The 25997-nt window shown below is 40.0% G+C and overlaps 1 protein-coding gene across 4 annotated transcripts in view; it reads right to left on the minus strand.

The window, feature by feature from the left end:
• Window positions 1–25997, minus strand: part of csmd3b (CUB and Sushi multiple domains 3b) — a 927060-nt gene that overhangs the window by 115839 nt on the left and 785224 nt on the right. For all 4 annotated transcript variants that reach the window (XM_069920534.1, XM_069920535.1, XM_069920537.1 and 1 more), the window contains 2 exons: window positions 20262–20375; window positions 12272–12460 (listed from right to left, as the gene is read on the minus strand). In XM_069920534.1, coding sequence (XP_069776635.1) covers window positions 12272–12460; window positions 20262–20375 — 303 coding nt within the window. The remainder of the gene's footprint in view (window positions 1–12271; window positions 12461–20261; window positions 20376–25997) is intronic.

Genomic DNA, 25997 nt, shown 5'->3' on the forward strand with positions numbered 1-25997 from the left:
TGACTCTGTCTATCCCTCTCATAATTTTAAATACCTCTATCAAATCTCCCCTCATTCATCTACACTCCAGGAAATAAAGACCTAATCTGCTTAACCTTTCCCTGTAACTCAGTTTCTGAAGTCTGAGCAACATCCTAGTATATCTTCTCTGCACTCTTTCGATCTCATTGATATCTTTCCTGTATTAAGGTGCCCAAAACTGCACACAATATTTCCAATTTGGCCTCACCAATGACTTATACAACCCCTATTCTCAGTACTTTGATTTATAAAGGCCAATATGCCAAAAGCTATCTTTACACCATATTCACCTGTGTCGTCACTTTCATTAAATTAAGTATCGGCATTCTTAGATCCCTCTGTTCTACCACACTCCTCAGTGCCCTACTGTTTACCACGTATGTCCTTTCTTGGTTTGTCCTTTGAAAATGAATCACCTCACATTTGTCTGCATTAAATTCCAGCTGCCATTTTTCAGCCCATTTTTTTCCAGCTAGTCTAGATCCCTCTGCAAGCTTTGAAAACCTTTGTTACTCCCCACAATACCTCTATTCTTAGTGTCACCTGCAAATTGCGGATCCATATTATCAACCAGATCATTGATGTAGATGACAAGCAACAATAGTCCCACCTCTGATCCCTCAGGCACACCACTAGTCACAAGCCTCCAGCCTGAGAAGCAATCATCCACCACTGCTCTTGTAAAAGCTTGTGAAAGGCCTTACTAAAAGTCCATGTTGACAACATCCACTGCCTTACCTTCATCAACCTTCCCGGTAACCACCTCAAAAAACTCTCTAACATTGATTAAGCATGCACAAAGCCATGTTGACTTTTCCTTATCAGTTCATAGCTATTGAAATAATTGTATATCCATTCTCTTAGAACACCTTGCAATAATTTACCTACTACTGATGTCAGGCCTATAATTTCCAGAGTTACTTTTGGAACTTTTTTTTAAACAAAGGAACAACATGAGCTACCCTGCACTCCTCCAACACCACATCCATGACTAACAATATGTTAAATTTTTTTTCTGCCAGAGCCCCTGCAATTTCTACACTAGCTTCCCTCAAGATCGGAGGGAATAACTTGTCAGGCTCTGGGATTTATGCACCCTTATTTGTTTTATGACAGCAAGCACCTCCTCCTCTTTAATCTGTATTGGTTCTATGACCTCACTGCTTGTTTTCCTAACTTCCCTTGACTCTGTGCCCTTTTCCTGAGTGAATTCTGATGTATAAATCTCAATTAAGACCTCCCCCATCTCTTTTGGCTCCCTGCATTGGAGACCACTCTGATTTTCAAGCGAACAAATTTTGTTCCTGGAATGTAAGGGACTCTTAATATACCTGGAGAAACCCTTTGAAATTTCTTTCATATTGTCTGCCAAAGCAACTTCATATCTTCTTTTACACTCCCTGATTTCATTCTTGAGGTTTTTTTTGCATTTTTTATACTCCTCAAGTACCTCATTTGCTCTGTTTTGCCTATACCTGCTATACACCTTTCTCTTTCTCCAAACCCAATTATATCTCGAAAAACAGGATTCTCTTTGCCTGTTTATCATGCCTTTTACCCTGACAGGAACATACTAACTCTGTACTCTCAAAATTTCAGCTTTGAAGGCCTTACATATCCTTGCTAGAAAACAACATCCCAATACACGCATTCTAGATCCTTTCTCAGTTCCTCAAAAGTGGCCTTTCTCCAATTTAGAATCTCAATCTGAGGCCCAGACCTTCCCTTCTTCACAATTAACCTGAAACTAATGGCATTATGATCACTGGACCCAAAATGTTCCCCTACACATACTTTTGTCACCAGTCCTGTCTTGTTCCCTGATAAGAGATCCAGTATGGCACACTGCCTCATTGATAGCTCTATATATTGATTTAGAAAGCTTTCCTGAACACACTTGACAAACTCCCAACTATCCAGCCCTTTCACAGTATGGAAGTCCTAGTTAATATGTGGAAAATTAAAATCTTCTACTGTCACAACCCTAAGTTTCCTGTAGCTGTCTGCAATCTTTCTAGAGATTTCCTCCTCCAATTCTCATTGACTACTGGTCTCTAATACAACCCCATGGGTGATGTCACTCCTTTCCTGTTCCGCAGCTCCACCCATACAGCCTTAGTAGACTAGCTTTCTGATATCTCCTGCCTGAGCATAGCTGTGATATTTTCCCTAACGAGCAATGCCACTCTTCCCCTATCAACCCCACTGTTCTATTACATCTGAAACAATGGAAGCCAGGAACATTGAGCTGCCAGTCCTGCCCCTCCTGCATCCAAGTTTCACAAATGGCCATAATAATATAATTCCATATGCCAAACCATTCTCTAAGCTCATCTGCCTTTCCTACATTACATCTTGCATTGAAATTGCTTCACTTGGAAAGACTGTTTGGGCTCCTGAGTGGTGGTGAGATGGGAGAAGTGAGCACAAGTGCAGCACTTCCTGCGGTCACAAGCTTAGGTGCTAAGGGCTAACTGGTGTAAAAAGAAGAGTAAATAAGCAAATTACATATAAAGAGATCCCTGTAGAAGATGGAGAGTTTAGGAGAGGGCAGGATGTGCCTGGTGGTGGAATCACATAACAAGTGGTGGAAATGGTAGAGGATGATATGTTGGCTATGGAGGCTAATGGGGTAGTATTTGAGGATGAGGGGAATCCTGTCTTTATCGTCCATAGAGGTGGAGGGGGCCATGGCTGATATTTGTGTAATGGAGAATATGCAGGTGAGGGCTCAGTTGGCAGAGATAGAACCGTGTTATTTGAAGAAGGAAGACATCTTGGATGTCGCATGGAAGACCTCATCCTGTGAGCAGGTGCAACAGAGATGGAGGAACTGCGAGAAAGAAATGGAAGGAATCCTTACAGGGGACACGACGTAAGGAGGTTTTATCAAGGTAGCGGCAGGAGTTGGTGGGTTTGCAGAAAATGTCTGTTGAGATTTATTATGATATTTTATAATTCACTTTCAAGCTCACATTGCAGTTTTCAGATAACAGTGCAATTAGTGGATTTCCCTTCAGGGTTATTGGTCTTTTGTCACTATAAACATCTGCTTCAACTTGCTAAACTCGATCCTCAATCTGAGGATATTTTGTTCTTCTATATTGCTCCTTTTATATTTTTGTCTAAGGTCTTGACTTCCTGTGTCATGTTTCCTTTTGTATTTTCCAAATTCTATTTGTGACATTTTATTTGATTGAAGCAAAGGAAATTTTGGTTATGTCTAACCACACTACAAATAAAAATATCTGCAAATAATATACATCTTAAAAGAGGCAGAAAATTCACGTTACATTTCAATTGCAACTTCAAAAAGAAAGGCCACATTAAAGGCAGAAACTGATCACAAATATGAAATGCATAAAGATTTTTTTTGCTGCAGGCGATACTGTTCACCAATCAATCCTATTGATTTCAATGAAACCAAATTTGCAAAGAAAAATTGAACACACAACTTGTATTGTCATCTGCATTTAACTCTGTTTACCAAGGATAAATTACTCCAGTGTACTCTGAGTATACAAAGTATACATTGCAGAAGCTGAAACAAACAAAAAAAGTATAAGAGGATCTTAGACCAATAAGTGGCAAATAAGGGAAGAGCTAAAATTGGCAAAAAGATGGGAAAAACTGACCCTGGTGTCAATTGACTGAACACAAGTACAAAATTACAAATAAGTAAAGCCTGATGGATGCAAGGACAAATAAAAGAATGTTGACAGGAGCTAATATTTTATTACCAGATTTTGTTCAACTTAATTGAAGGTCTCGCTACATTTTAATTTTTAGGATCAGATAAAAATAAACTTGATTTGAAACCAGGGCTTGGCTTCTTTCTCTGCAGAAGCTCACTCTTTTTCTTGCAATACATTAGCATTTTAAATTTTTTTTGCCATGGTTACAAGATGTGGAGATAGAGGAAAATAAATTGTGGAGGAATTCATTATTACTTGGCTATCCTGTTTCCATCACAGTTCTATTTTTGGATTAAATGTTTCACTGAATCAAAGTGACAATGTATCCAGATTGGGTCTTCAAATAAACTCCCGGAGATTAATGTATTGCTGATAATTTGGATTGGGACTTCCAACTGTGTTGATCACAGATGTTCATCAATAAGATGCTTAAACACACTTGCCCTTTACTTTCAGGGAAGCCTCCATTCAAAATTAAAAAGTTACAGATGGAAATTTAAACCACCTATGCTTGTACATATGTTTTTGTCTCTTCCAATATGATGTGAGAAATTTGATACTTGCAGCATTTGGAACTTGGTTGGTTCTGATTCACATGTTGAAATGTAACTCCCATTCTTTAATACGAAGAACAATTTCAGTTAAGTGCATAGTTTATTATTGTAACAAACTTATTGTGAAGTTCCACAAGCATCTGCACAAAATCAAGAGCACGTCCGGTGGTTTTGCCAGGGATGCGTGGGGCATCCTGGGTCCGAAACTTTTTGGAGAAAGTGTGGGCTATGGCATCCGGTGTCCAAACCCGCAGCTGCACAGTTAAGCGACGTATGGTGACTGAAGGAGAAGAGAAACTTACCTTATTGGAATTTGCCCAGGAGAAAGAGCCTGCAGTTAAAGAAGGTAGACCTCAAAAAGTGGCTATGGTATCTGGATTGGACTCAGTGTTCATTGTTTTGGAAGGGATTGTTTCCCAAATGGACAATATGTCAAAACAAATGTCAACTCAAATGACCCAAGGATTTATGGAGGTGAAAACAAAAATTAATACGAATGGGGGTACAGAAAGTGCGGCAGAGTCAATCCCCATTGATGGTTCAAAATAAAAGTGTTTTTTTAATGCTGATTTGAGTCAAGAGGTTATTAGAAGTCAACGGGAATTTAATTTGGCTAAAGATGCCTTATGGCGAAAGGGCTATAAGTTTGCTTTTCGTTATCCTGCAATTTTGAAGATTTTTGCTAATTTATTGCCAGAATTCCAAAGAAATGGGCAGTCTTCACCATTGTCTCCTAAGAGCAGGGTAAATGGAAATGGAAATGGGAATGGGAATGGGTATGGAAAGAATGGTAAGAATGGAAAGAATGGAAGGAAGGAAGAGCTAACACAAAGTCTTGTTGACATTGAAGATCCGCAACAATCATTGGGCTTGGAATCATTGCGTTGAATATATTTACTATGTTCTTTCTTCTTTGGCTTGGCTTCACGGACGAAGATTTATGGAGGGGTATGTCCACGTCTGCTGCAGGCTTGTTGGTGACTGAAAAGTCCGATGCGGGACAGGCAGGCACAGTTGCAGTGGTTGCAAGGGAAAATTGGTTGGTTGGGGTTGGGTGCTGGGTTTTTCCTCCTTTGTCTTTTGTCAGTGAGGTGGGCTCTGTGGTCTTCTTCAAAGGAAGTTGCTGCCCGCCGAACTGTGAGGTGCCAAGATGCACGGTTGGAGCCTATATTTACTATTTATTTTTTTTAATTTAATTTTATTTTATTTGATTGTTCTTAATTACATAATGAATATGTATCTGGCTGGGGTGGGGGGTGGATGACACTGAAAGCTTTGACTGTCATCTACCACCAGTGGGCTTACCACACCCAGATATTTAGGGTGTTACTTCCTTTGGGTGTTTTATTTTTATTTTGGGGTTTTTTTTTAATTTTTTTTTGTTTATTGAGGAGTGGGTTTTTTTTTTGTTTTTGAAGAATTATAAAGGGGAGCGTTATTTTATAGTGTGTAAATATATTAGTAGTTAGTAAAAATGTCTAATTTGAATTTTGCAACTTTTAATGTTCAGGAATTAAATAATCCAATTAAGCAAAAGAGGGTATTGGCTTATAATAAAAAAATGAAAATTTATATTGCCCTTTTAAAAGAGACACATGTGACTGAAAAGGAACATTTGAAATTGAAAAGAGATTGGGTTGGACATGTGTTTTCTTCTTTTAATTCTAAGGCAAGAGGGGTGGCAAGTTGATTCATAAAATTTTACCATTTGAATTGGAATCTTCAGAGGGAAATGTAGGTAGAGTTTTACGGGTGAACTGTAAAATGTTTGCTGAAGGACTTTGCTTAATCTTTATGCGTCTAATATAGATGATGAGCAGTTTATTTCAGAAGCTTTTTTATTGTTAACTCAAGCTAATTAAAATATTTTAGTTGGGGGAGATTTTAATTATGTTTTGGAACCTCTATTGGACAGAAACCCGAAGAGTATAAGGAAATCAAAAATGGTAATACAAATCAATGCGTTGATGAAATATTTAAATCTGGTAGATATTTGAAGAAAGGTTAATCCTACAGAGAAAGATTTTTCTTTTTATTCATTACGACATGATTCATTTCCTAGGTTTGATTTTTTTTGTATCAGCACACCTACAGGGTAGAGCACAGCAAGCTAAATATAAAATAGAGTCCTATCAGACCATTCATTATTTCTTTTTTCCTGTGAAAGTTCAGAAGTGGTATGTTTGTCGTATAGATGGAGGTTTAATGCAATGTTACTGAAAAATGTTACTTTTGTTAAAGAGCACATCTCTTTATTTTTGACTGAGAATATTAATTCTGTGGATAGTCATTTTGTAGTAATTTTGAGGGGACAGGTTATTAGTTATTCTACGAAAGTTAAGAAACAATATATGGCAGAAAGTTTAATGTTGGAAAAAGCAATTTTGAGGGGACAGGTTATTAGTTATTCTACGAAAGTTAAGAAACAATATATGGCAGAAAGTTTAATGTTGGAAAATCAGATTGCTGAGTTAGAGAAAGATTTTCAGAAGAATGTGACTGAAAACAAAAAAGCTGCCATAGCAAAATTGAAATTACGCTATAATACTTTACAAACTTATTAGTTTGAGCATTTAATTAATTGATCTAAACAACATCATTATGAGTAGGGAGAAACAGCTCACAAGGTACTTGCTTGGCAATTGAAAGCTGAACAGGCATCTCGGACTATTAATGCCATTAAAAATAATTCAATAATTAGCTATAAGCCTCAGAAAATTAATGATCAGTTTTATTAATTCTATCAAAATTATATGCTTCTGAGGGGAAGCAGGATAATGGTTCTATTGAATCTTATTTATCTAATTTAAAGTTGCTGGTATTAGATGAGAAAGATATTGGAATCTCCATTTACAGATTTTGTAATCAAGGAAGCTATACAGGAAATGCCAAATGGAAAGTCCCCAGGGGATGATGGATTTCCTGTGGAATTTTATAAATTTTTTTATGATGATTTATCTAATGTATTTGGAGATGTGTTAAAATAAGTTACGAAAGTACAGAAGTTGCCGGAATCTTGTTCAAGTGCTTTAATAACTGTTTTTCAAAATAAAAGTTAGAGATACATTAAAAGTGTCCTTGTATAGACCTATTTCTTTATTAAATGTAGATTATAAAATTATAGCCCAAGTATTAGCTAATAGACTTGCTACATACTTACCTAAGTTGATACATACTGATCAAGCAGATTTAATTAAGAACAGAAATGCATCAGATAATATTCTTTGATTAATTACTTTACTCAATGCATACCAGAAGCAGCCTAACCATCCTATTGTGGTTGCACTAGATGCAGAAAAGGCTTTTGATAGGGTTGAGTGGGATTTTTTATTTAAGGTGTTAGAAAAGTTTAAATTCGGCCCTTTTTTATTGGTTGGGTTAATGCTTTATATACGAACCCAAATGCTAGGGTGGTGACAAATGGTCAGATTTCTTTACCATTTAGGTTGACTCACTCAACTCGGCAGGGCTGTCCATTGTCACCAGCCTTATTTGTGTTGGCTATTGAACCATTAGTTCAGACTATTAGACAAAATTATGAAATTAGAGGGATGAAGGTTATGAATGAAGAATATAAGATTAATTTATTTGCAGATGATGTATTGATATATTTGATGGAACCAGAATGGTCGTTGAAGCAGTTACAACAGTGTTTGTCAAAATTTGGAGAATTGTCAGGATATAAAGTTAATTAAGATAAAATGGAAATTTTACCAGTTGCATTAGGAGATTATTCAGAATTTAAAACTATTACAAAATTAAGGTGGACAAAAAAAAAATTTAGGTGTGTTTCTAGATGCTAATTATCAGTCATTGTATCAGTTAAATTATGTGCCTATATTAAAATGGATTAAAGCAGATTTGATAAAGTGGAAAGATCTTCCATTAACTTTAATTGGTAGGGTCAATTGTGTTAAAATGAATATTTTCCCTCGAATTAAATATTTATTTCAGTCAATACCTTGTTTACTTTCAAAGGGTATTTTCAGGATTTAAATAAGGGAGTGCGGGAGTTTTTACGAAAAGGTAAATTAGCTCAAGTGGCATTGTATAAACTTACATGGAAATATGCATTAGTTGGACTTCAGTTACCACATTTTCAAAATTATTATGAGGCAGGCCAGTTGAAGTTTATTAGCAAGTTGATGGATCTAGATCAACCTCCAGCTGGGCTAAGATGGAAATGGTGTGTATTTCTGAGGTCAAGGTACATGAATTTAAATTTCGTTGGAACTTCAATTTGTTGCAGGAATATAATATGCCGGTATTGAAACATTTGTTAAAGATCTGGATTAAAAAAATAGGGTTTTGGGATCAAAAGATAAATTATCAATTTTAACTCCATTATATAATAATCAGGTTATTTCTTTTTCAATGTTTAATAATTCAGTGTCATCCATGGCATATTCATTCAAGCTTGAGGATGTGTCCTTGAATATGGTCCAGTCACTGATGCAAAGCAGTCCTGCAGGTGCTCCTCTGCCTCCCTCAATCATACTTTCACCCTCTTCACTACTGGTGCTGAAGTCCTCATTCTCTACTTTCACGTTGAGTTTAGAAGTACAGCCAGGTGACCAGACTTGCCAAAGTGGCGTTGTTCATGGTCATGTTGTGGTGGTCAAGCATGATGACTTGTCTGGTTTCACAGGTAACACGTTGGTGATAGTTTGTTCGAGTCCTCTTCACGTTGGCCTGGTTGATGCCCCAACAATGATCGGGAAGGTACCAGGATGTCCTGTCTCATGGCTAGTAATCACAGTGCTCAGCCCTCCAGTGCCTGCCTGATGTTAGCCTGGGGCAGAATGCATATAGCGAGCCGGATGATGATGGTGAACTCCCTTGGCAAATAGAATGGACGAGAGGTGATTTCCAGATAAACTAGGTCAAGGAGAAAGACTGGAACTTAAGTGTCACATTTGGATGCCATGATGAATTGCCTCCTCTGGTTTTTCCTGATGCCAGTGACAAGTCCACGTGGGGGAGGGTGAACCCCTTGGGCTGTAGCGCCCTGTCCAGAAAGGACATATGTCATCCCAGTCACACACTCTTCTCCCCCCTCCCATAAGGCAGAAAATACAAAAGCTTGCAAATCCAGGAGCTACTTCTTTCCCTCTGTTATCTACTTTTATTTTCTCTTTATCACTGTGCCATGTACCTTTTATCTAATGAGACACTTTACCATGTACTTTTGTTTTTATTCTTACACTATCTGCTGTACCACATACAGGCTGACTTGCTTGGGTAGCATGTAAAACAAATAATTTCACTGTGTCTTAGAGCAGTGTTTCTGAAGGGATTCTCCTATTATTAGGGAATCCTAGCAATGCTCTGTTTGCCTTATGGCAGACAAAATTTGAAGTACATCATGTATGTTACATGTTACATGACAATTAAATAAAAGCCTTTGAACCCTTGATAGGACAATAAACAGTTTAGTTCAGCAAAACAAGGTGGTCACATCCTTAGAATGAACATCAAAACTGTATGATTTTGCTAATTGCGCCAGTTAGTGAAGTCTCCTCCTCTCATGTAAAAATACTGCTAGCTACATTTTTAAAATAATATCAATTTACGAACTGATTCATTTACCAAAAACAAATTGATGCCTCAGATGAAACTATAAAATGAGTCTAGATTGGTTTTTAATGCAATTTTAGGAACTTTAAATATTATTACTCAAAGCTACCTGCTTATTTTTTAGTGTTAAGTCAATAATAGATTGCATTAATACAACTCATTTGTTTATTCTTTTGAAAGTACAAGGAGAGATTAAAATATACTGTAAGCAGATTGTGAAGGCTCACTAGAAAATTAATGTGTGGATACACTAATGAATTTCAGCAGAAGATGAAATATTCATTTAGCTATTTTTGACACTCATTCTCAACCATAGCTTCTAAAGAAACTGTACACCATTAAGTCCAAATATTGACACTTCATACATCCCTTTCATTATTCAGCTGCGGCCAGTGAAATGTTTAATTACTTTCATCAAAATATAGGTTGACAGTGGAATGCAGAATCTATTCAAGGATATATTGAACATTGGACTTCATGCCTGGATATTTTTGTGCTCAGGCAGTGAAATCTAACCCACAGAATATGCTCTTCCCTCAAACTAACTCTACAGCTGCACTAACCTGTTCAATCTACCATTTACATTAAGGCTCTTGTTCTGAAACTAATGTCTAAGCAGTTAGGTTGTTTCCAGCGACCAGACCTCCTGATGGTGCAATGTGAAGCCCTCCTACCAGTGCTATGCTGGTGGCCATTAACCACTGAATGAATATCAATTTCTTAATTGTCTCAAATAAAAATTTAATATCAGTTGAAATTGGTCCCAGTATCAGGGATTTTATTGAAATGGAACACTATCGTGAGAAAGGGGGCATAAACTATAACCATGAGGGAAGGTTAGATGATAAGGACTATATTATTTACACAATTACTGGACAATTTTCAACAAACAAAATCACAAGTTGTTGGGAAGTTAATCTGCTGGATCCCCGAATTTGACTACAAACTAAATGGCAGCACTGTCGATGATGTGGACCTGGGAGAGCGGGGAGCAGAGAAGGGACACACTTGGCCCGAATGCCAGTAGCTCCATACAATCATTAATTGGCCTGTTAAAGGAGCTGGTTATTTTTGAACTAAGATGGTGGCGGCGCCTGTGCTCAGCAGTAGCCACGAGGGATTGCAGACTCCGGGGAGTAATGGACCAGAGCAGCGCACCAGAAACAGGGAAAACATCCTTCGTGGAAATGACCCATGGACACTCAATTACTCTGAAGGGATTTTATTTTACTTCTCTTTCTCTTGTACTGTAAAGAGGACCGGGTGACCCTAATGGCGACTCTTTGGCTGTCTTATGGCAGGCAGAGACAATTGCCTGTAATATCACATGTTCTATACTATTACATGACAATAAACCTTGAATCTTGAACAAATTAAAAATTACTAAAATATTTAAAAAAAAAATAAATGGATCGAAACATTTTAAACAGAGAAACAAAGAAAAATGCAAAACCCAGCCAAACTTGTCATCATAAAGTCAGCAGGGCAATTCAAATGAAGTGTACGATGGAAGACCACAGCAGAATGATAGGAGCCGCTGATTCCCCATGGAGCTGCCAGCTAATTCTCAGCAGGATTCAGCCCAGTGAGTTGAGAGTTTAGATGATGACCAATCCTAGTGAAAATGTGGTGAAGAACACGTAGTTGCAAATAAATGAATTTTCTTTATGTTCTTTTCCATTTTTCAAATCCTTTACTCAAAAGGACTGACCTGCCATAACTTTAAAAACTTCAAACAAATCTAAATTGAAAAGACTACATCATCAACCTGGAAACTTGCATGAGGTATGGGAAATAATTTGCAATTAACTTCCCTGAACATCCTATAAATTTCAATCTTTTATCTAAATGAGTAATTTTCAATTGCAGGTATGGCTTTCTTGAACTGAAGCCATCGCTAGCCAAAACATCTGCTGATTATGGATCCAGAATTTTCCTGACACAACTGAAAAGAATATTTAATAAAATTTCTGTTTATTCAGAAAATTAAAGCAATTGTTCTAGAGAAAATTTAATATTGATTAATAGGAATGGGTGAACTACTTTTCCACAAGCAAGATAAAATAATGGAATTCTGACTAAACATCATCAGGCTGAAATATTAATCCTATCACCTTATCTGCTGAGATTTCCCCCCCTCCCCCCCCCCCCAATATTTGCTGTCTTAATTACAGTAAAGAAAAAAACCATCTGAGGGTACTTCACAATATGGATCAATGCTAAAATTCAAATACATACTTATTGACAAGGTGGTTGTTGGCAGAGAAGTTCAGGATATGGTAAACTACCTAATGTTTAAAGTTACATCTTCATTCTGGTCATGATTCTACTAAAGACACTAATATCATCCTGATGCCTGAGGCAAAATAGGAACAAGAAGTTAAGTCACGATAAAAAGAATCATAAAGAACAATTTCAATTTACCATCAAAAACCTCCAGCTCATCAAATTCTTTCTCCGTTTGGAAAAACTCAAAGAACAAGGTAATGTTGTAACCCTTTTCCACAATAATGCTCCAAGCACAAGTCTGGAAGTTAGGATAGCTGTCTGGGTATCCTGGGCTCAATATAACCCCAGTTGAATCAGTCCGCACTTCATTGACAGGACATAGCACTGAAAATAAAGCAGGAATAGAAAGCAATTACTTTTAAGCACCATATGGAAATCAAGCAAATTTACCCACATGAATAAGGAAAATGAGAATCTGAACAACACAATATGCCTCAAGGATAAAATTATTAGATTGTTAATGTGCTGGTAAGAAAGATAGCATTTCTATTGATTTTGATTGAACATTTCATTTATTGGGAAGGCAAGTAGACAATTTATTATTCTGCTTCGTTAAGGTGAGGAACTTTAAAGCACTCACTATGCAAATTCTACAGCAATTTCTAAATGAGGAATTCATGGCATTGATGGAGAAGAACATATATGACTGAAATTAGTTTTTCGGAATTGGCAAAAGGACACCAGCAGGAGTGAAGCCTCCAGCTTATGTAATTACTGTATGTGAATGTAATTTACTGTAGGTACCTGCACTTGGACCTCAGGTTAATAAAGGGAGAATAGTATCAATAGTATTACTTCTGATGGCTACCCACCCACACAGTGTTACCTCTGGTTTGTTTTTCCCCAGGAATTGTGAACCTACATAGGTGGTCTCCAACTTAAAAATAGCTACAATGACACAATACAGGTGACCCTTATATTATAACTGTTCATGTAATGGAAATCTGCCCTTGCACAATTGCTAAATTTCCACTAAAAATGCAATTCGCTTTCACAGAATTCATGTGAAAAATGTAAATAAATGAACATTTTTTTCAAGTTCTCCATGCACAAACAGAAGATCCAACTTTCAAATCTAGAAAATTGTGATATGAATTGTTTTCTAGCTATACAACCCCTTCTGCCACCCCTCCCCCCATTTGGTGAAAGCAAATTAGTCTTGTCATATCAGTAGTCTTTATAAAAATCAAATTAATGTTTATGCAGTAGAAATGAAGACACCATCAAGGACATCTACATGAGGTGGTGTCTTAAAAAAAAAGCAGCCTCTATCCTCAAAGACCCCACCACCCAGATCATGTCCTCTTCACTCTGCTACTATTGGGGAAAAAGTACAGGAGCCTAAAGACAAGCACACAGCGGCACAAGGACAGCTTCTTCCCCGCTGCCATCAGATTCCTGAATGATCAATGAACCAAAGACATTGCCTCACTTTTCATGCAGTATTATTGTTATTTATTTTATTTATAGTAATATTGTAAGATAGTTATATATGAATGTTTGGACTATGACGCTGCCATAAAACACCGAATTTCATGACTTGCTCATGACAACAAATTCTGATCTGATTCTGAAATAAAAAAAGAAAATGCATGGAAACCAGATCAAAGTTTTAGCTCAATGCCCAATCAATAAATCCAAGAACCATTATAAACAAATAGGGTTTAAAATTCAAAGAGAGCAATGAAAGATAAAGAGGAAAGTGGGTGGCATGGTGGAAGACTGGAGCAATTACCGGTAAATTACAAATGGAGTTATAAAATGCACAAAGTTAAAACAAAAGCCCAGATGATTGGAAATTAGCAAAGAAAGCTAAAAGAAACACTGAAAATCTGGAATAAAATGCTGAAAATGCTTTTTACCTGCAATTGTTGAACTCAGTTTTGATTCTGCAAAGTTGTAATGCGTTAATTAAAAATTGTGTCAGGTTCTTAGCTTTGGAAAAGTGTAGGAGAAAATGGACTGAGAGTTCGTAGTAAGAAGGAGAGTTAATGTGATCAGTGTATGATACAAATCTTAATTTATACTAACTTTAAATTAAATGGTAAAATATAGGGAATTTTAAAGGTGAAGGAGCAAAAATGGGAGCAGCATTACTGGAGCTACTCGAATGCCAGCCTTGCCGCGAGCAGGGACCCGTGGAGAGCAGAGATGTAGCAAAGGGTTCAACAAGCTGGTCCTAATGCCAGCAGCTCCATATGGCTTGAAATGGCTATGAGAGAAGCTGACAGTGTTTTTAAACTAAAATCCTGCAATTACGGGTCTGTGCCCAAGATGGCGGCCCCTGTGCTTGGCAGGGGCCACAAGGGGTTGCAGACTCTGGGTAGCAGAGAACTGCCACAGAGGGCAAAAACATCAGGCAAAACACCCCATCCATCCGCAGCCTGTTGAGAAGGCGAAGGAGTGGGGATGATCCTACAGTACTGTGACCACAGCAGCGGACCAGCAAGGGGCTCAATGTCTGAGGGACCCACACAGGCTGTAGGCGATGAGGTTGCAGAGACTTGTTCGGGCTGTGGGCTGCTGGAGACCGGCTCATTGGAAGCCAGTATCGGAGCCAGGATATGAGAATGTGCCGAGGGCAAGGAAAGCTCCTCAAATATTAACGGCTTCCTGATCATATTGAAGGTTTGGATCTGGATCTCAGGATGCCAGTGGATTGAACAGGTATCTGTGCAGCTCAGACGTTTTGGGAGGGCTGGAGTCTAATCCATATTCACTCCGTGACTCTGAAGTACTCTCTTTTGGTTCACTTTCTCTCCCACTGTAATGGTGCTGGGCGACACTAATGGCAAGTCCTTGCTGCCTTAATGCAGGCAGAAAGCAATTTTGTGTCATATTACATGTACTATTAGATGACAAAAAGGATATTTAAATCCTTGCAGTTTTCATGCTTTGTGCAGGAGCCTTGGAGTCATTCAAGACAGAACAGATCTTTCATCCCAACCCATCCATGTGAGTATTCTGGGCAATTCCTATTTGCCTACATTTGGTTTATCCCAGTGGTTCTCAACCTTTTTCTTTACACTCACATACCACTTTAAGTATTCCCTATGCCATAAGTGCTCTGTGATTAGTCAGGGATTGCTTTAGGTGGGATGTGGGTGGAAAGAAAAAGTTTGAAAACCACTGCTTTAATCATACCTAATTGACTCGTTATGTGCACGGTTTCATAATTCCAAACGAAATGAGCCAATGACAATTTTTCTCAAGCAAAATATTTCAGTAACAATTGGGTCTAGAGCAGTGGTTCTCAACCTTTTTTTCCCCATTCACATGCCACCTCAAGTAATCCTTCACAGAGCACTGCTGGCAAAGGGATTACTCAAAGTGATATGTGAGTGGAAAGAAAAAGGTTGAGAACCATTGGTTTATATCTTACTGATATTTCTGTCAGGCTACAAAGTGAACTTTGTGGGTCTTATAAAATAGGAATACCAAAGGCCTTAACATGTAACATGGAAATGGCTGCACATTTTACTCTACTTTCAGAAGCAGTGCTGCAATTGGATGCAAAATACCACAGTTCAGGGCCCCAAACAGGCCTTCCATGTTAAGCAACATTTCACCTGTATATCCAGAGGACTTATTTACTATATCTGGTGCATCTTTTGTGGTATTCTCTACATCAGATTCATGGTTTCAGACTGGGACCACTCAAATTCTGGGTTTCACTCCCACACTCACATGCCTGTCCATGGCTTTGTGTACTATCCACCCTGACCACCCCCAGATTGGAGGAATGACACCTTATTTTCCATCTGGGAAACCTCCAGCTAAATGGCATGTACATTGACTTCACTGCTTTTTCATTAAATCTGCTTGTTTCTTCTTCCCCCCCCTCCCCCATTTCCTGCCTTTCCAGTTCTTTAACCCACACAGCTCTGCCTTTCCAACCCCACCTCTCCACAGTACTGCTGTCCCCTCCCTCCCTTCTCCACCTATCATCTCCTGTCTTTCCACCCCCTTTCCCCTCCCACTCTTTTATTCTGACGCTCACCAGCATTTTCTCATACAATGATGAAGGGCTCAAGCCCAAAACATCAGTTATGTATCTCTGCCTTGCAGTGAACTGGAATTCACTGTCTATGTATTGTTCAGATGGCTGGCTCGACCCTCACCTATCCCAATATAAACCCTGATTTTCCCATCTTACCTCAGATTCACCTGATGACTATTGTGTCAACCGGTCATTGATTGAAAGCTATTAAATGCGTTTGTACTCCTCACTTGTCTCTGAGTGCAATCAATCACATTACAATTTTAATAGCTTAACTTTGAAAGGGGATGGAAACCCTGTTGAAGTCAGGTATGCTCCAGATTGACCCTCTGTCTCCTGAGGCCCCGGAAGAATTCATCTACTGATCCACCTCACTGTTTCCAAACCTGACTCCCAAGTACAAACCAATAGCTACAAAGAGCAGGCGATATGGTGTGGGGGATTCGGAATTTATCAGAGCCAAGACACAGCCACTGCTCAAAGACAACATCATTGAACCAAGCAACAGCCCATGGATGCCCCAGGTGGTCGCCGTGAAAGGGGAAGAAAAGTCCAGGCTAGTGATTGACTATAGCCAAACAATTAATAATTTCACACTCTTGGACGCTATCCCCCCCCCCCCACGAACTTTGGACATGGTAAATGAAATAAACCTGAAAGCTGCATCCCATTAGTTACCTATCCATTCCGAGAACTGCCCCTACACAGCATTTGAGGCAGACAGGTGGCTCTATCAGTTCCAGAGGGTCCCTTTTGGTATTACCAAAGGGGTTTTGGTCTTCCAGAGACAGATGGACAAAATGGTTGACGAGTACGAGTTGAAGGCCTCCTTCCCATATCTCAACAACATCACCATTTGTGGTCACTCTCTGGAAGACCATGACACCAACCTCCAGAGGCTTCTCCACATGGTCAAGGCCCTGAACCTCATGCATAACTTAAGTAAGTATGTATTGTGGACAAGAAAATCTGATGATCCTGGGCCATATGGAGGCGAATGGTGTCATTGGCCCTGGCCCCGATCAAATGCACCCACTGATAGACCTCCAGATATCGAGCACCATGAAAGCCTTAAGGAGGTGCCTGGGCCTCTTCTCCTGAAATGCCCAGTGGATCCCTCGCTAAGCGTACAAGATTTGCCTCCTCTTAAAGTCTACCTCTTTCCCATTGTCAGTCGAAGCCCAGTTGGCTTTAGACTATGTTCGAAGATATATCACTAAGGCCACCATGCATGCGGTGGATGAAAATGAACCCTTCCAGGTGGAAGGCGATGCCTCTAACATAGCTCCGGTCACTACCCTTAACCAGGCAGGCAGGCCGGTTGCCTTTATTCCTGCACCCTACAAGGCCAGGAGCTTCAGAACCCATCAGTGGAGAAAGAGGCTCAAGCCATTGTAGAGGCCATCAGGCACTGGAGGCATTACCTAGCTGGTAGAAAATTTACACTGGTCAATGATCAGTGATCAATGGCATTTAGGTTTAATATGCAAAAAGGGGCAAAATAAACAATGATAAGATCGCCAGATGGAGGATCAAATGCTCCACCTATAATTACGACATAGCGTACGGGCCAGGTATTCTCAATGAACCTCCAGATGCCCTGTCAAGAGGAAGCTGTGCCTCTGCGCACACTGGCCAGTTGCGGTCACTGCATGATCAGTTTTGCTACCCAGGCATCACCCGCATGGCTCATTTTGTCAAGACACATAACCTGCCCTACTTCACTGAGAACATCAGGGAAATGACCAGGTCTTTCCAGGTCTGTGCGGAGTGCAAGCAGCACTTCTAACGCCCTGAAAAAGTGCACCTCTCTTCCACCAACAGAAAAGTGTACTTTCTTAACGTTATTGACGAGTATTCATGTTTTCCGTTCACTATGCACTGCCCAGACATGACCATTACCATGGTCATCAGGGCCTTGCACACTTTTTTCACCCTCTACGGGTATCCCTGCTATATCCATAGCGAATGGGGCTCATAATCTATAAGCAAAATGCTATGCCAGTATCTGCTTGAAAGGAGCATTGCCTCTAGAAGGACGACTATCTACAATTCCTGGGGGATCATCAAGTTGAAAAAGAGAATGTGACTGTATGGAAGTCTGTGAAATTGGTTTTCTGGTCCAAAGGCCTTCCAGACTCATGCTGGCAAGAAGTTCTACCCATGTGCTCTGCTCCACAAGGTCGCTCCTCTGCACAGTGACCAACACAACTCCTTAGGAGCTTATGTTTACATTCTAGAGGAAATTCACATCTGGGACTACTCTCTTGCCTTGCCTGGGCCAGTCCTGCTGAGGAAGCATGTGAGGAGGAGCAAGGGAGACCCCTGATTGAGAGGGTGCACCTGCTGCACGCCAACCCACGTATACCTACATGGCATACCCTGATGGCAGAGAGGACACTGTCTCGATCAGAGTCCTGGCACTGGCCAGAACTGAGGGTCCAATGACTTAAGAGTGCTAGGAACTACCGAGTACCCTACTCAGGGTCCCGGAGGACACTGCTTGGGAAGTGGACCAATCTACCCCATGACCTGAGCTGGAGCCCTCAAGACCCACTGACCCTGTACCACAGGGGATCCAGGAAGTTCAGGAAGCCCAAAGTCCTCCAGTATTGCAGTGCTTGACCAGAATTACCAGATCCCCTGACAGACGTAAATATTTGTAAAGTATTACTTTTTTTTTTAATGAATGGTCTCTGTTTTTCACCCACAGGCTCAATTCTGAAGGAAGGGGTGAATGCAGTGAACTGGAATTCACTGTCTATATATTGTTCAGATGGTTGACTCCACCCTCGGCTCCACTCTCACCTACCAAAATATAAACCCTCGTTTTTCCCACCTTACCTCAGATTCACCTGAGGACTATTGTGTCTACTGGCCATTGATTGTAAGCTATTAAAAGCAGGTTTGTTCTCCTCACTTGTCTTTGAGTGCAATCAGTCGCATTACATGTCATTGCTCCATAAAGGACACTGTTTGACCTGCTGAGTCTCTCCAGCATTATGTGTTTTTGCTTCAACCACGGTGTCCACAGGATTCTGTGTTTTACCTCTTATACCTGACAAAAATGATCAACTATTGACCATCAAGTTCAGTATCTTTAATGTGACTGCTTGTTGAGAGAAAATACTAATCCTTCGCTGATTGCTAAATCTGCTATAATATGGTGGTGTTCAAACATTTATAAAGAATTGGAATTAAAATCTCAGCTGCTATTTGGGGTCATACGATCTGCAGTCTGCATCTCTCTTACTCGTGAGATTCATTCTGCAAACTTACAAAATTCTGGTATCAATTTCAGATTAGCCCTTCAGTTTGAATTCTGGCTACTGGAGTCAGGGAGTTAATTGGTTAGGAAAACACCATCACTTCGTTAGACACAGAAAATTATTTTAACATTACACCCCAAAATTTTAATTAATGACAAAGCTTCTGCTGCCTGTTTGAAATTTAAATTTAAAATGTGTTTGAAGTGAGTGATGCAGTTCAACAAAATCCAAAGCTGACATGTATTCACACTGAAGAAATTATTTGTTCATTTGATCTCACTGAACTATATGCTCTAAATTCTGATGCAAAATGAAAAATATCTCTGAATGATCTCTGAACAAGAACATAAAGAGGAAGAGAAGCCTGTTGCATCTGTAAATTGCATTTTTAATTCCATTGCTTTATGATTGACAGGTATAGTTTTCTGATATTTTCCCTAATTTTTCCACCTGACCACACCCTCATTCCCAATCACACCCGACAAGTTCATGAATCCAGGGAGTATAAAAGGAATAAATTCCTGAGCCAAGTGGAAAATTCCATCAGAAAATGAGTTCTGCTGAGACCACTAAAAATCCCCAGGGCATCACTATGCCTGAATTACTGCTCATGATCGAGTCAAAGAACCTTGAAGACATTTTCCTTTGTTTTCCAGGAGATCCCTGGTGACCCACTAACAAGATTCAGGGAGCTACTGAGTTTTCCTCAGCATTACTAACCAGTCAATGAGCCATGCCAACAGTAATAACCCCCAGAAATGATGGAGGTCTTGCAGCGACTATAGGAGGTAATGATTTATAACTGACATTTTGGGTCTGAGCCCTTCTCCAATGTAAAGAAAAGTTGAGCACCAACCTTCACAAGATGGAGGAGCAGCATCCATTTGTAAACGTTCTCCAAGTCGACAGGTAAGAATCTCTTTACCAATTAATGTGAATCCTGGCGAACAATGGAATCTTATGAGATCTCCTGTGGGAGGAATTAGAAAAACGGTGGCATTTTAATCTAAACTTGCAATTTCAAATTCTATGCGACAGAAATTCTGACCACGTCAAGAAGGCTAAGAGCATACTGTGGCGTCTGCTATGGTATATGTAAAGCCAGAAGAATAGGTTTCCTAAAAATCCTGCAGTTCTGAAATATACAGGTCTGAGAAGAATTGCTTGTACTTACAAAGAGCCCAAATTTCATCATACAGGCAGGTGATCCGCTGTTTAGAATGCAACAGCCTGAAAGAAATATCAGATTGGAGAAAAGATGCCAAGTGGAGGTAGAGTCAGTGAAAAATGGGGGAGTACAATTCAGCAAATTTGGGAAGTGGATGTAGATCTTTGGACAGGTAAATGACCCGTTTTGAAGGATAAAGCTCAGAGAGAGAGAGAGGGAGGAGAAAGAGAGAGAGGGAGAAAGGGAGAGGGAGAAATGGAAAGCTCCAGTGGCATTCCTGATTCTATGTTGAAATCTCAACGTAAAACTGATGAAATAGGTTATAAATGATTGAATAGTCTGATGGTGAACAGTAGGGATTCTTAATTGACGGTGAGGCACTTGCTGATTGAGGTACAGATGAGAGGGTGTGGAACAAACTGTTCACAATGAGGGCAGAAGTTTAGATAGGTGGCAGGTTTTTTTTTACAAAGCAATCTTAAAGGAGGTAAAAGAATGCCCCTGTTCTTTCTGGTCACAGGCAATATTTTACACATACTGAGCTAGATTCAGACATTTTGCTCTTGTTTCAGCTACCAGGTTTTCTCAATGAAAACTAAAATCATTGCTCCATTGAGGGCAGGAAGTCAATAGTATCTTTCTTTGGCTTGGCTTCGCGGACGAAGATTTATGGAGGGGGTAAATGTCCACGTCAGCTGCAGGCTCGTTTGTGGCTGACAAGTCCGATGCGGGACAGGCTGACACGGTTGCAGCGGCTGCAGGGGAAAATTGGTTGGTTGGGGTTGGGTGTTGGGTTTTTCCTCCTTTGTCTTTTGTCAGTGAGGTGGGCTCTGTGGTCTTCTTCAAAGGAGGTTGCTGCCCGCCGAACTGTGAGGCGCCAAGATGCACGGTTTGAGGCGATATCAGCCCACTGGCAGTGGTCAATGTGGCAGGCACCAAGAGATTTCTTTAGGCAGTCCTTGTACCTAAGTAACCTTCCTACCTCCACTGAACAAATTATTTATCTGCCCAACATCTTATATCAATTACAATTAAAGGCAGATGGAAATTAGTATCTACTATCAACATAGAGAGCAAAAGACTTGGCCTAACTTTAAATAAAAAGAAAACGGAAGAAAGGATAGAATCAAAGAAACCTGATACTCCAAATTGTAGGATCATATTGGGAAATAAAATCCTGAAACAAGTTCACAACTTCAAGTACCTTTGATCATGGGTAACATCTGATGGTAAATGTGAAATAGACATAAAAGCAAGAATAGCATTTATAGAAAAGAGAAACATCCTAACGAACAATTGACATCTGCCTTAGAACTCTCAGCTGCTACATTCTTTCTATATTGATGTTTGGCCGCGAGTCATGGACCATCACAAATAGAAAGGAAAAAAAGAATTAATGCAGCAGAGATGTTGTTTCTCTGAAGTATGCTATGCATATCATATATGGACAGGATAAGAAAGGAAGAACTTCTACAAAGAATGAAACCAAAACGTACATTACTTAAAAGAATTAGAAAACAGCAATCAAAATTCTATGGTCACATCATACAAAGAGATACATTGGAACATTTTGTTCCAACTGGAAAGCTGGAAGAAAAAAGAAGTAGGGGCAGACAGAGAATGAAATGATAGGTGGATTAACATCATGGTTAGAAACAGGGGAGGCAACAACAGGGTCTGAGATCATGAAGGATGGAGAGACATGATTGCCCACGCCAAACGGAAAGGCACCTGAACAAGAATCAAGGAGAACTCAGATTTGAGTCCAGATTTGTTGCATTTTAGATTCGGACATCATTCTGTACACTCAGGTTGGGTTAAAATTACTTAATAGGTGTTTAGTTTTTAAACACAAAAGGAAATCATTGCCAGTACTGAAGTCTTATTTGTGAAAGTGGACAGGATTGCAAAAGCGAGAAGGAAGGAATGAAAGAGAAATTATTGGATAAAAAATAAATTATTGGTTTCAAAGAGGTTACAAGAAGTGGCAAACAGCAATGTTGATGAGAAGTTTGAAAGTTGGAGTAGTGTGTGCAGTTCTGGTCACCTTGCAAAATGAAGAATGTCATTAAGCTGGAAAGGATGCAGAAAGGCTGGGACTTTTCTCCCTGGACCTGGAGGAGGCTGAGGATTAACCCTTGTCGAGGTCTATAAAATCCTGAGGGGAACTGATAAGGGGAATAGTCATAGTCTATCTACAGGGTAGGAGATATGAAAACTAAGGGGATAGGATTTCAAGAGAGTGGAAAAAGATTTAAAAGGGTTCTGAGCAGTAACTTTTTCACACAGTGGATGGTGTCCATATCGAACAAGCTGCAGAGGAAGCTGTTGAGGTGGATATAATTGCAACATTTAAAAGACACCTGGACAGGTACATGATCATGAAATATTCAGATGGTATAGGCCAAAGAGAAATAAATAGGACCAGGTCAGATCGGCAACTTGGTCAGCATGGTTGAGCCTGGCCAAAGTACCTGTTACCATGCTGTGCATCAACATGACTCTATATGGAGATTACACAGTATATATGTAACATTTTACAGATCACCGCATCTATTTTCAGGATGCTACGGATAGATAGTGATCAGATAAATAAACCTGAATTGAAAAGGTTGAGCTGTGGGGAAATATGGGTCCTTTTCAGGCTGTCATTGGCTATTCATAAGAAATAAGCAAGCAAAGAATGGCAGCAAGGCAAGGGTTCTAAGAAATGAACTCTCAACAAGACATCACTGGGGACAACTATTGCCACCTTTGCACTCATGGCTTCTGGATACTCAATATTCCTGGAGCACACTTCTGTACAGACCAGGTGACAGGCAAGGCACATCGAGCAGATGCTATTGTGCTCTTGTGTTGTTGGGGCCTTTCTCAATGGGATCACTTATGGTGAAGATCGGCCTAAACGTCATCTGTTAATTCTTTCCCTTCATTTAAATTATGTTGGCTCTAGGGTCACTTGTATAATAATAGTTGCTTGTGGGATAACAGCTGAACAACCTGGACAGAAATTAGCCATAAAAGATTAATCTTCATGCAGGCCAGATGTGGACCAGCTGTGAATCCACGTACGTGAAAGCCATGTTATGTGCACCAAGTTTCATATCCTTTCCAGCTAATGACTCCTTTCCAAAAAAAATGCCAATACTGTAGATATGGGGGAAGGTGAGATCTGGGCCTGATTTCCCGTTCAGCCAAATATAGTGCATGGGTAATACATCACCTCTTCTTTCTTGGTATAGTGTACACCATGTGGCCACTGTCTGGCTTGCCAGTTGGCCCCCATTTTCTCTAAGTTTGCCACGACCAAATATCCACCAGTATAACTGAATCAGTGGGCTGGGCTTGTTAGCCTCATTTGACAGCCAGCCTAAGAGAAGGAAAACTCTGATTTCAACCCGTGCAGATGGGGCTCGTTAGTCTCATTAGACCATCCATCTCAGAGAAGGACCCGAGGACCTGGCTGTCACAGTCCCAGTATGCTAGACCATGTCAGATAAACCCTGGGTGTAAAGGGTGGGGCCAGTATAGCGCACACTGCACTCCACCTCGAAGGACATGCCCATGTCTATGATCCTTCCTAAATATTCTTTCGCGAAACCATGAGACTGTCGATATATTAGAATTCACCCCATTGTGTGACTGTTAATCACAGATTACCTTTTGGGACAAATGTCTCCTGGGCTGGCCTAAAATATCAATGGAATGAATTTATATCCTAAATGATGATATTGTTCTTCAGTCAAACATTCACCCAAATTTTGCTCCAAAATTATCGTGATGTGTAATGTTTTGAATAAGTGCCTCCATTTAAAATTTGCAAGGTTGTGATAAACATTAGATGTATTTGTTTTATTTATTTTCTGGGATCTGGGTATCACCTTTCAGGCCTGCGTTTATCGCTCATCCCAGTGTAACCTTAGGAAAGTGGTGCTGTGTCGACTTGAACTGCAAGTTAAGATTGCCCTCAGTGCTGAAGCAATTCAGAAAGTCATAGAGCATCCAGAGAAAGTAAAGGTCTGGGTCCTTCATCAAGATATAAACACAAACAGGTAGGTACTTAAAAAGATGGGGGGATAGGGAGAAGAGGAGGGAGGAAGGAGTACTGGACACACACAGGCTAACAGGTAAAAAGTCATATGTGCATACAGTGAGAGGGTAGAAGAGAAAAAAACTGAGAAGTGGGGGCAAGAACGAAGGGTAGCTCTCTGATAGGAGAAGGAAGGGTACAGAGTGTGTAACTGGCGGTAAGGGGACTGAGGGATAGGGAAAGAGAGAGGTATAGGGAAGAAAGTTAATGGTAATTGGAGAGAACAGAAATGCCATGCTGTGTGACCTGCTGAGTTTATCCATCACATTTGTGTAATTGCACTCAACCCCAGCATCGGCAGACTTTCTTGTTTTACAGCCCTCAGTGTGGTTGGGTAGGGAATTTCATGATTTAGACCCTGTAATGTTTATTGTATATACTCTCCAGTACAGGCACAAGCTGGCCTGCCCTCCTGATGACATCCTTTCCTAGACTCCTCCCCTGTGACCCAGGCCATAAAGGTCGAGTCCCCTCTTCTTTCCCTGCACTTCCCTAGCTTGGACCCGGGCCAGCAAGTCTTGTATGTAATAAAGCCTATCATTCCCCTAAGTCTTTGTGATTATTGGGGCAACAGAGAGTGCCCAACATGACCAGCATTGATGAAGGACGGGAGATATAATTCCCAGTTAGTCTGGTGTACTACCTGGAGGAAGAGCCTGCAGCTGGTGGTAACTGCCCTTGCCCTTGGTTTTAGGAGGTGCTCTCAGAAAAACCTGCATGTTAAAACTTCAGTGACCTTTGCAGTCGGTACACACTGTGGCCACTGTGTACTGGAAGTGGAGCAAAGAAACATTTTGTGTGGTGCATGGGTAAAAATTAAGTGCTCTGCTTTATTCGGCTTAGAGCTGGCCTCCTGTTCACAGCATGCTTCTTTCTCAGGTGTAGAAAGGCAAATGGGGAGTTTTCTATCACATACCTGACTTGCAGCTTACCGATGGTGGCAAATCCCTCTCCACAGAATATCTATTCTGAACCTGTTTATTTAATATTTTTAGATGGTGGATAAATTTGTAACTGGCAACCACCAGAAAGTTGGTGATGGGGGAACTGAACAATGGTAACACCATTGCAAAATGAGGGTGGATGGTCACTACTTCCCACTTTCAAGGGGGGGAACATTACTTTCAACTTATCAGTCCAATCCTGAATTTCCTCTCGGGTTTGCACCATGTGAAGGCATGTGTTGAGAATTTCTGATTGAAATTGAAGTAATAAATCAGTGGTGATGCTTCCGATCTTAAGATGATGGAAAAATGATTAATAAAGCAGCTGAAGATTGTTGGGGTGAGGATGCTACTTTGAAGAACTCTTCTGCTGATGTCTTGTGTTTAAGC

This window comes from Narcine bancroftii, chromosome 2 (genome assembly GCF_036971445.1).
Source record: "Narcine bancroftii isolate sNarBan1 chromosome 2, sNarBan1.hap1, whole genome shotgun sequence".
In the NCBI taxonomy this organism is placed as follows: Eukaryota; Metazoa; Chordata; class Chondrichthyes; order Torpediniformes; family Narcinidae; genus Narcine; species Narcine bancroftii.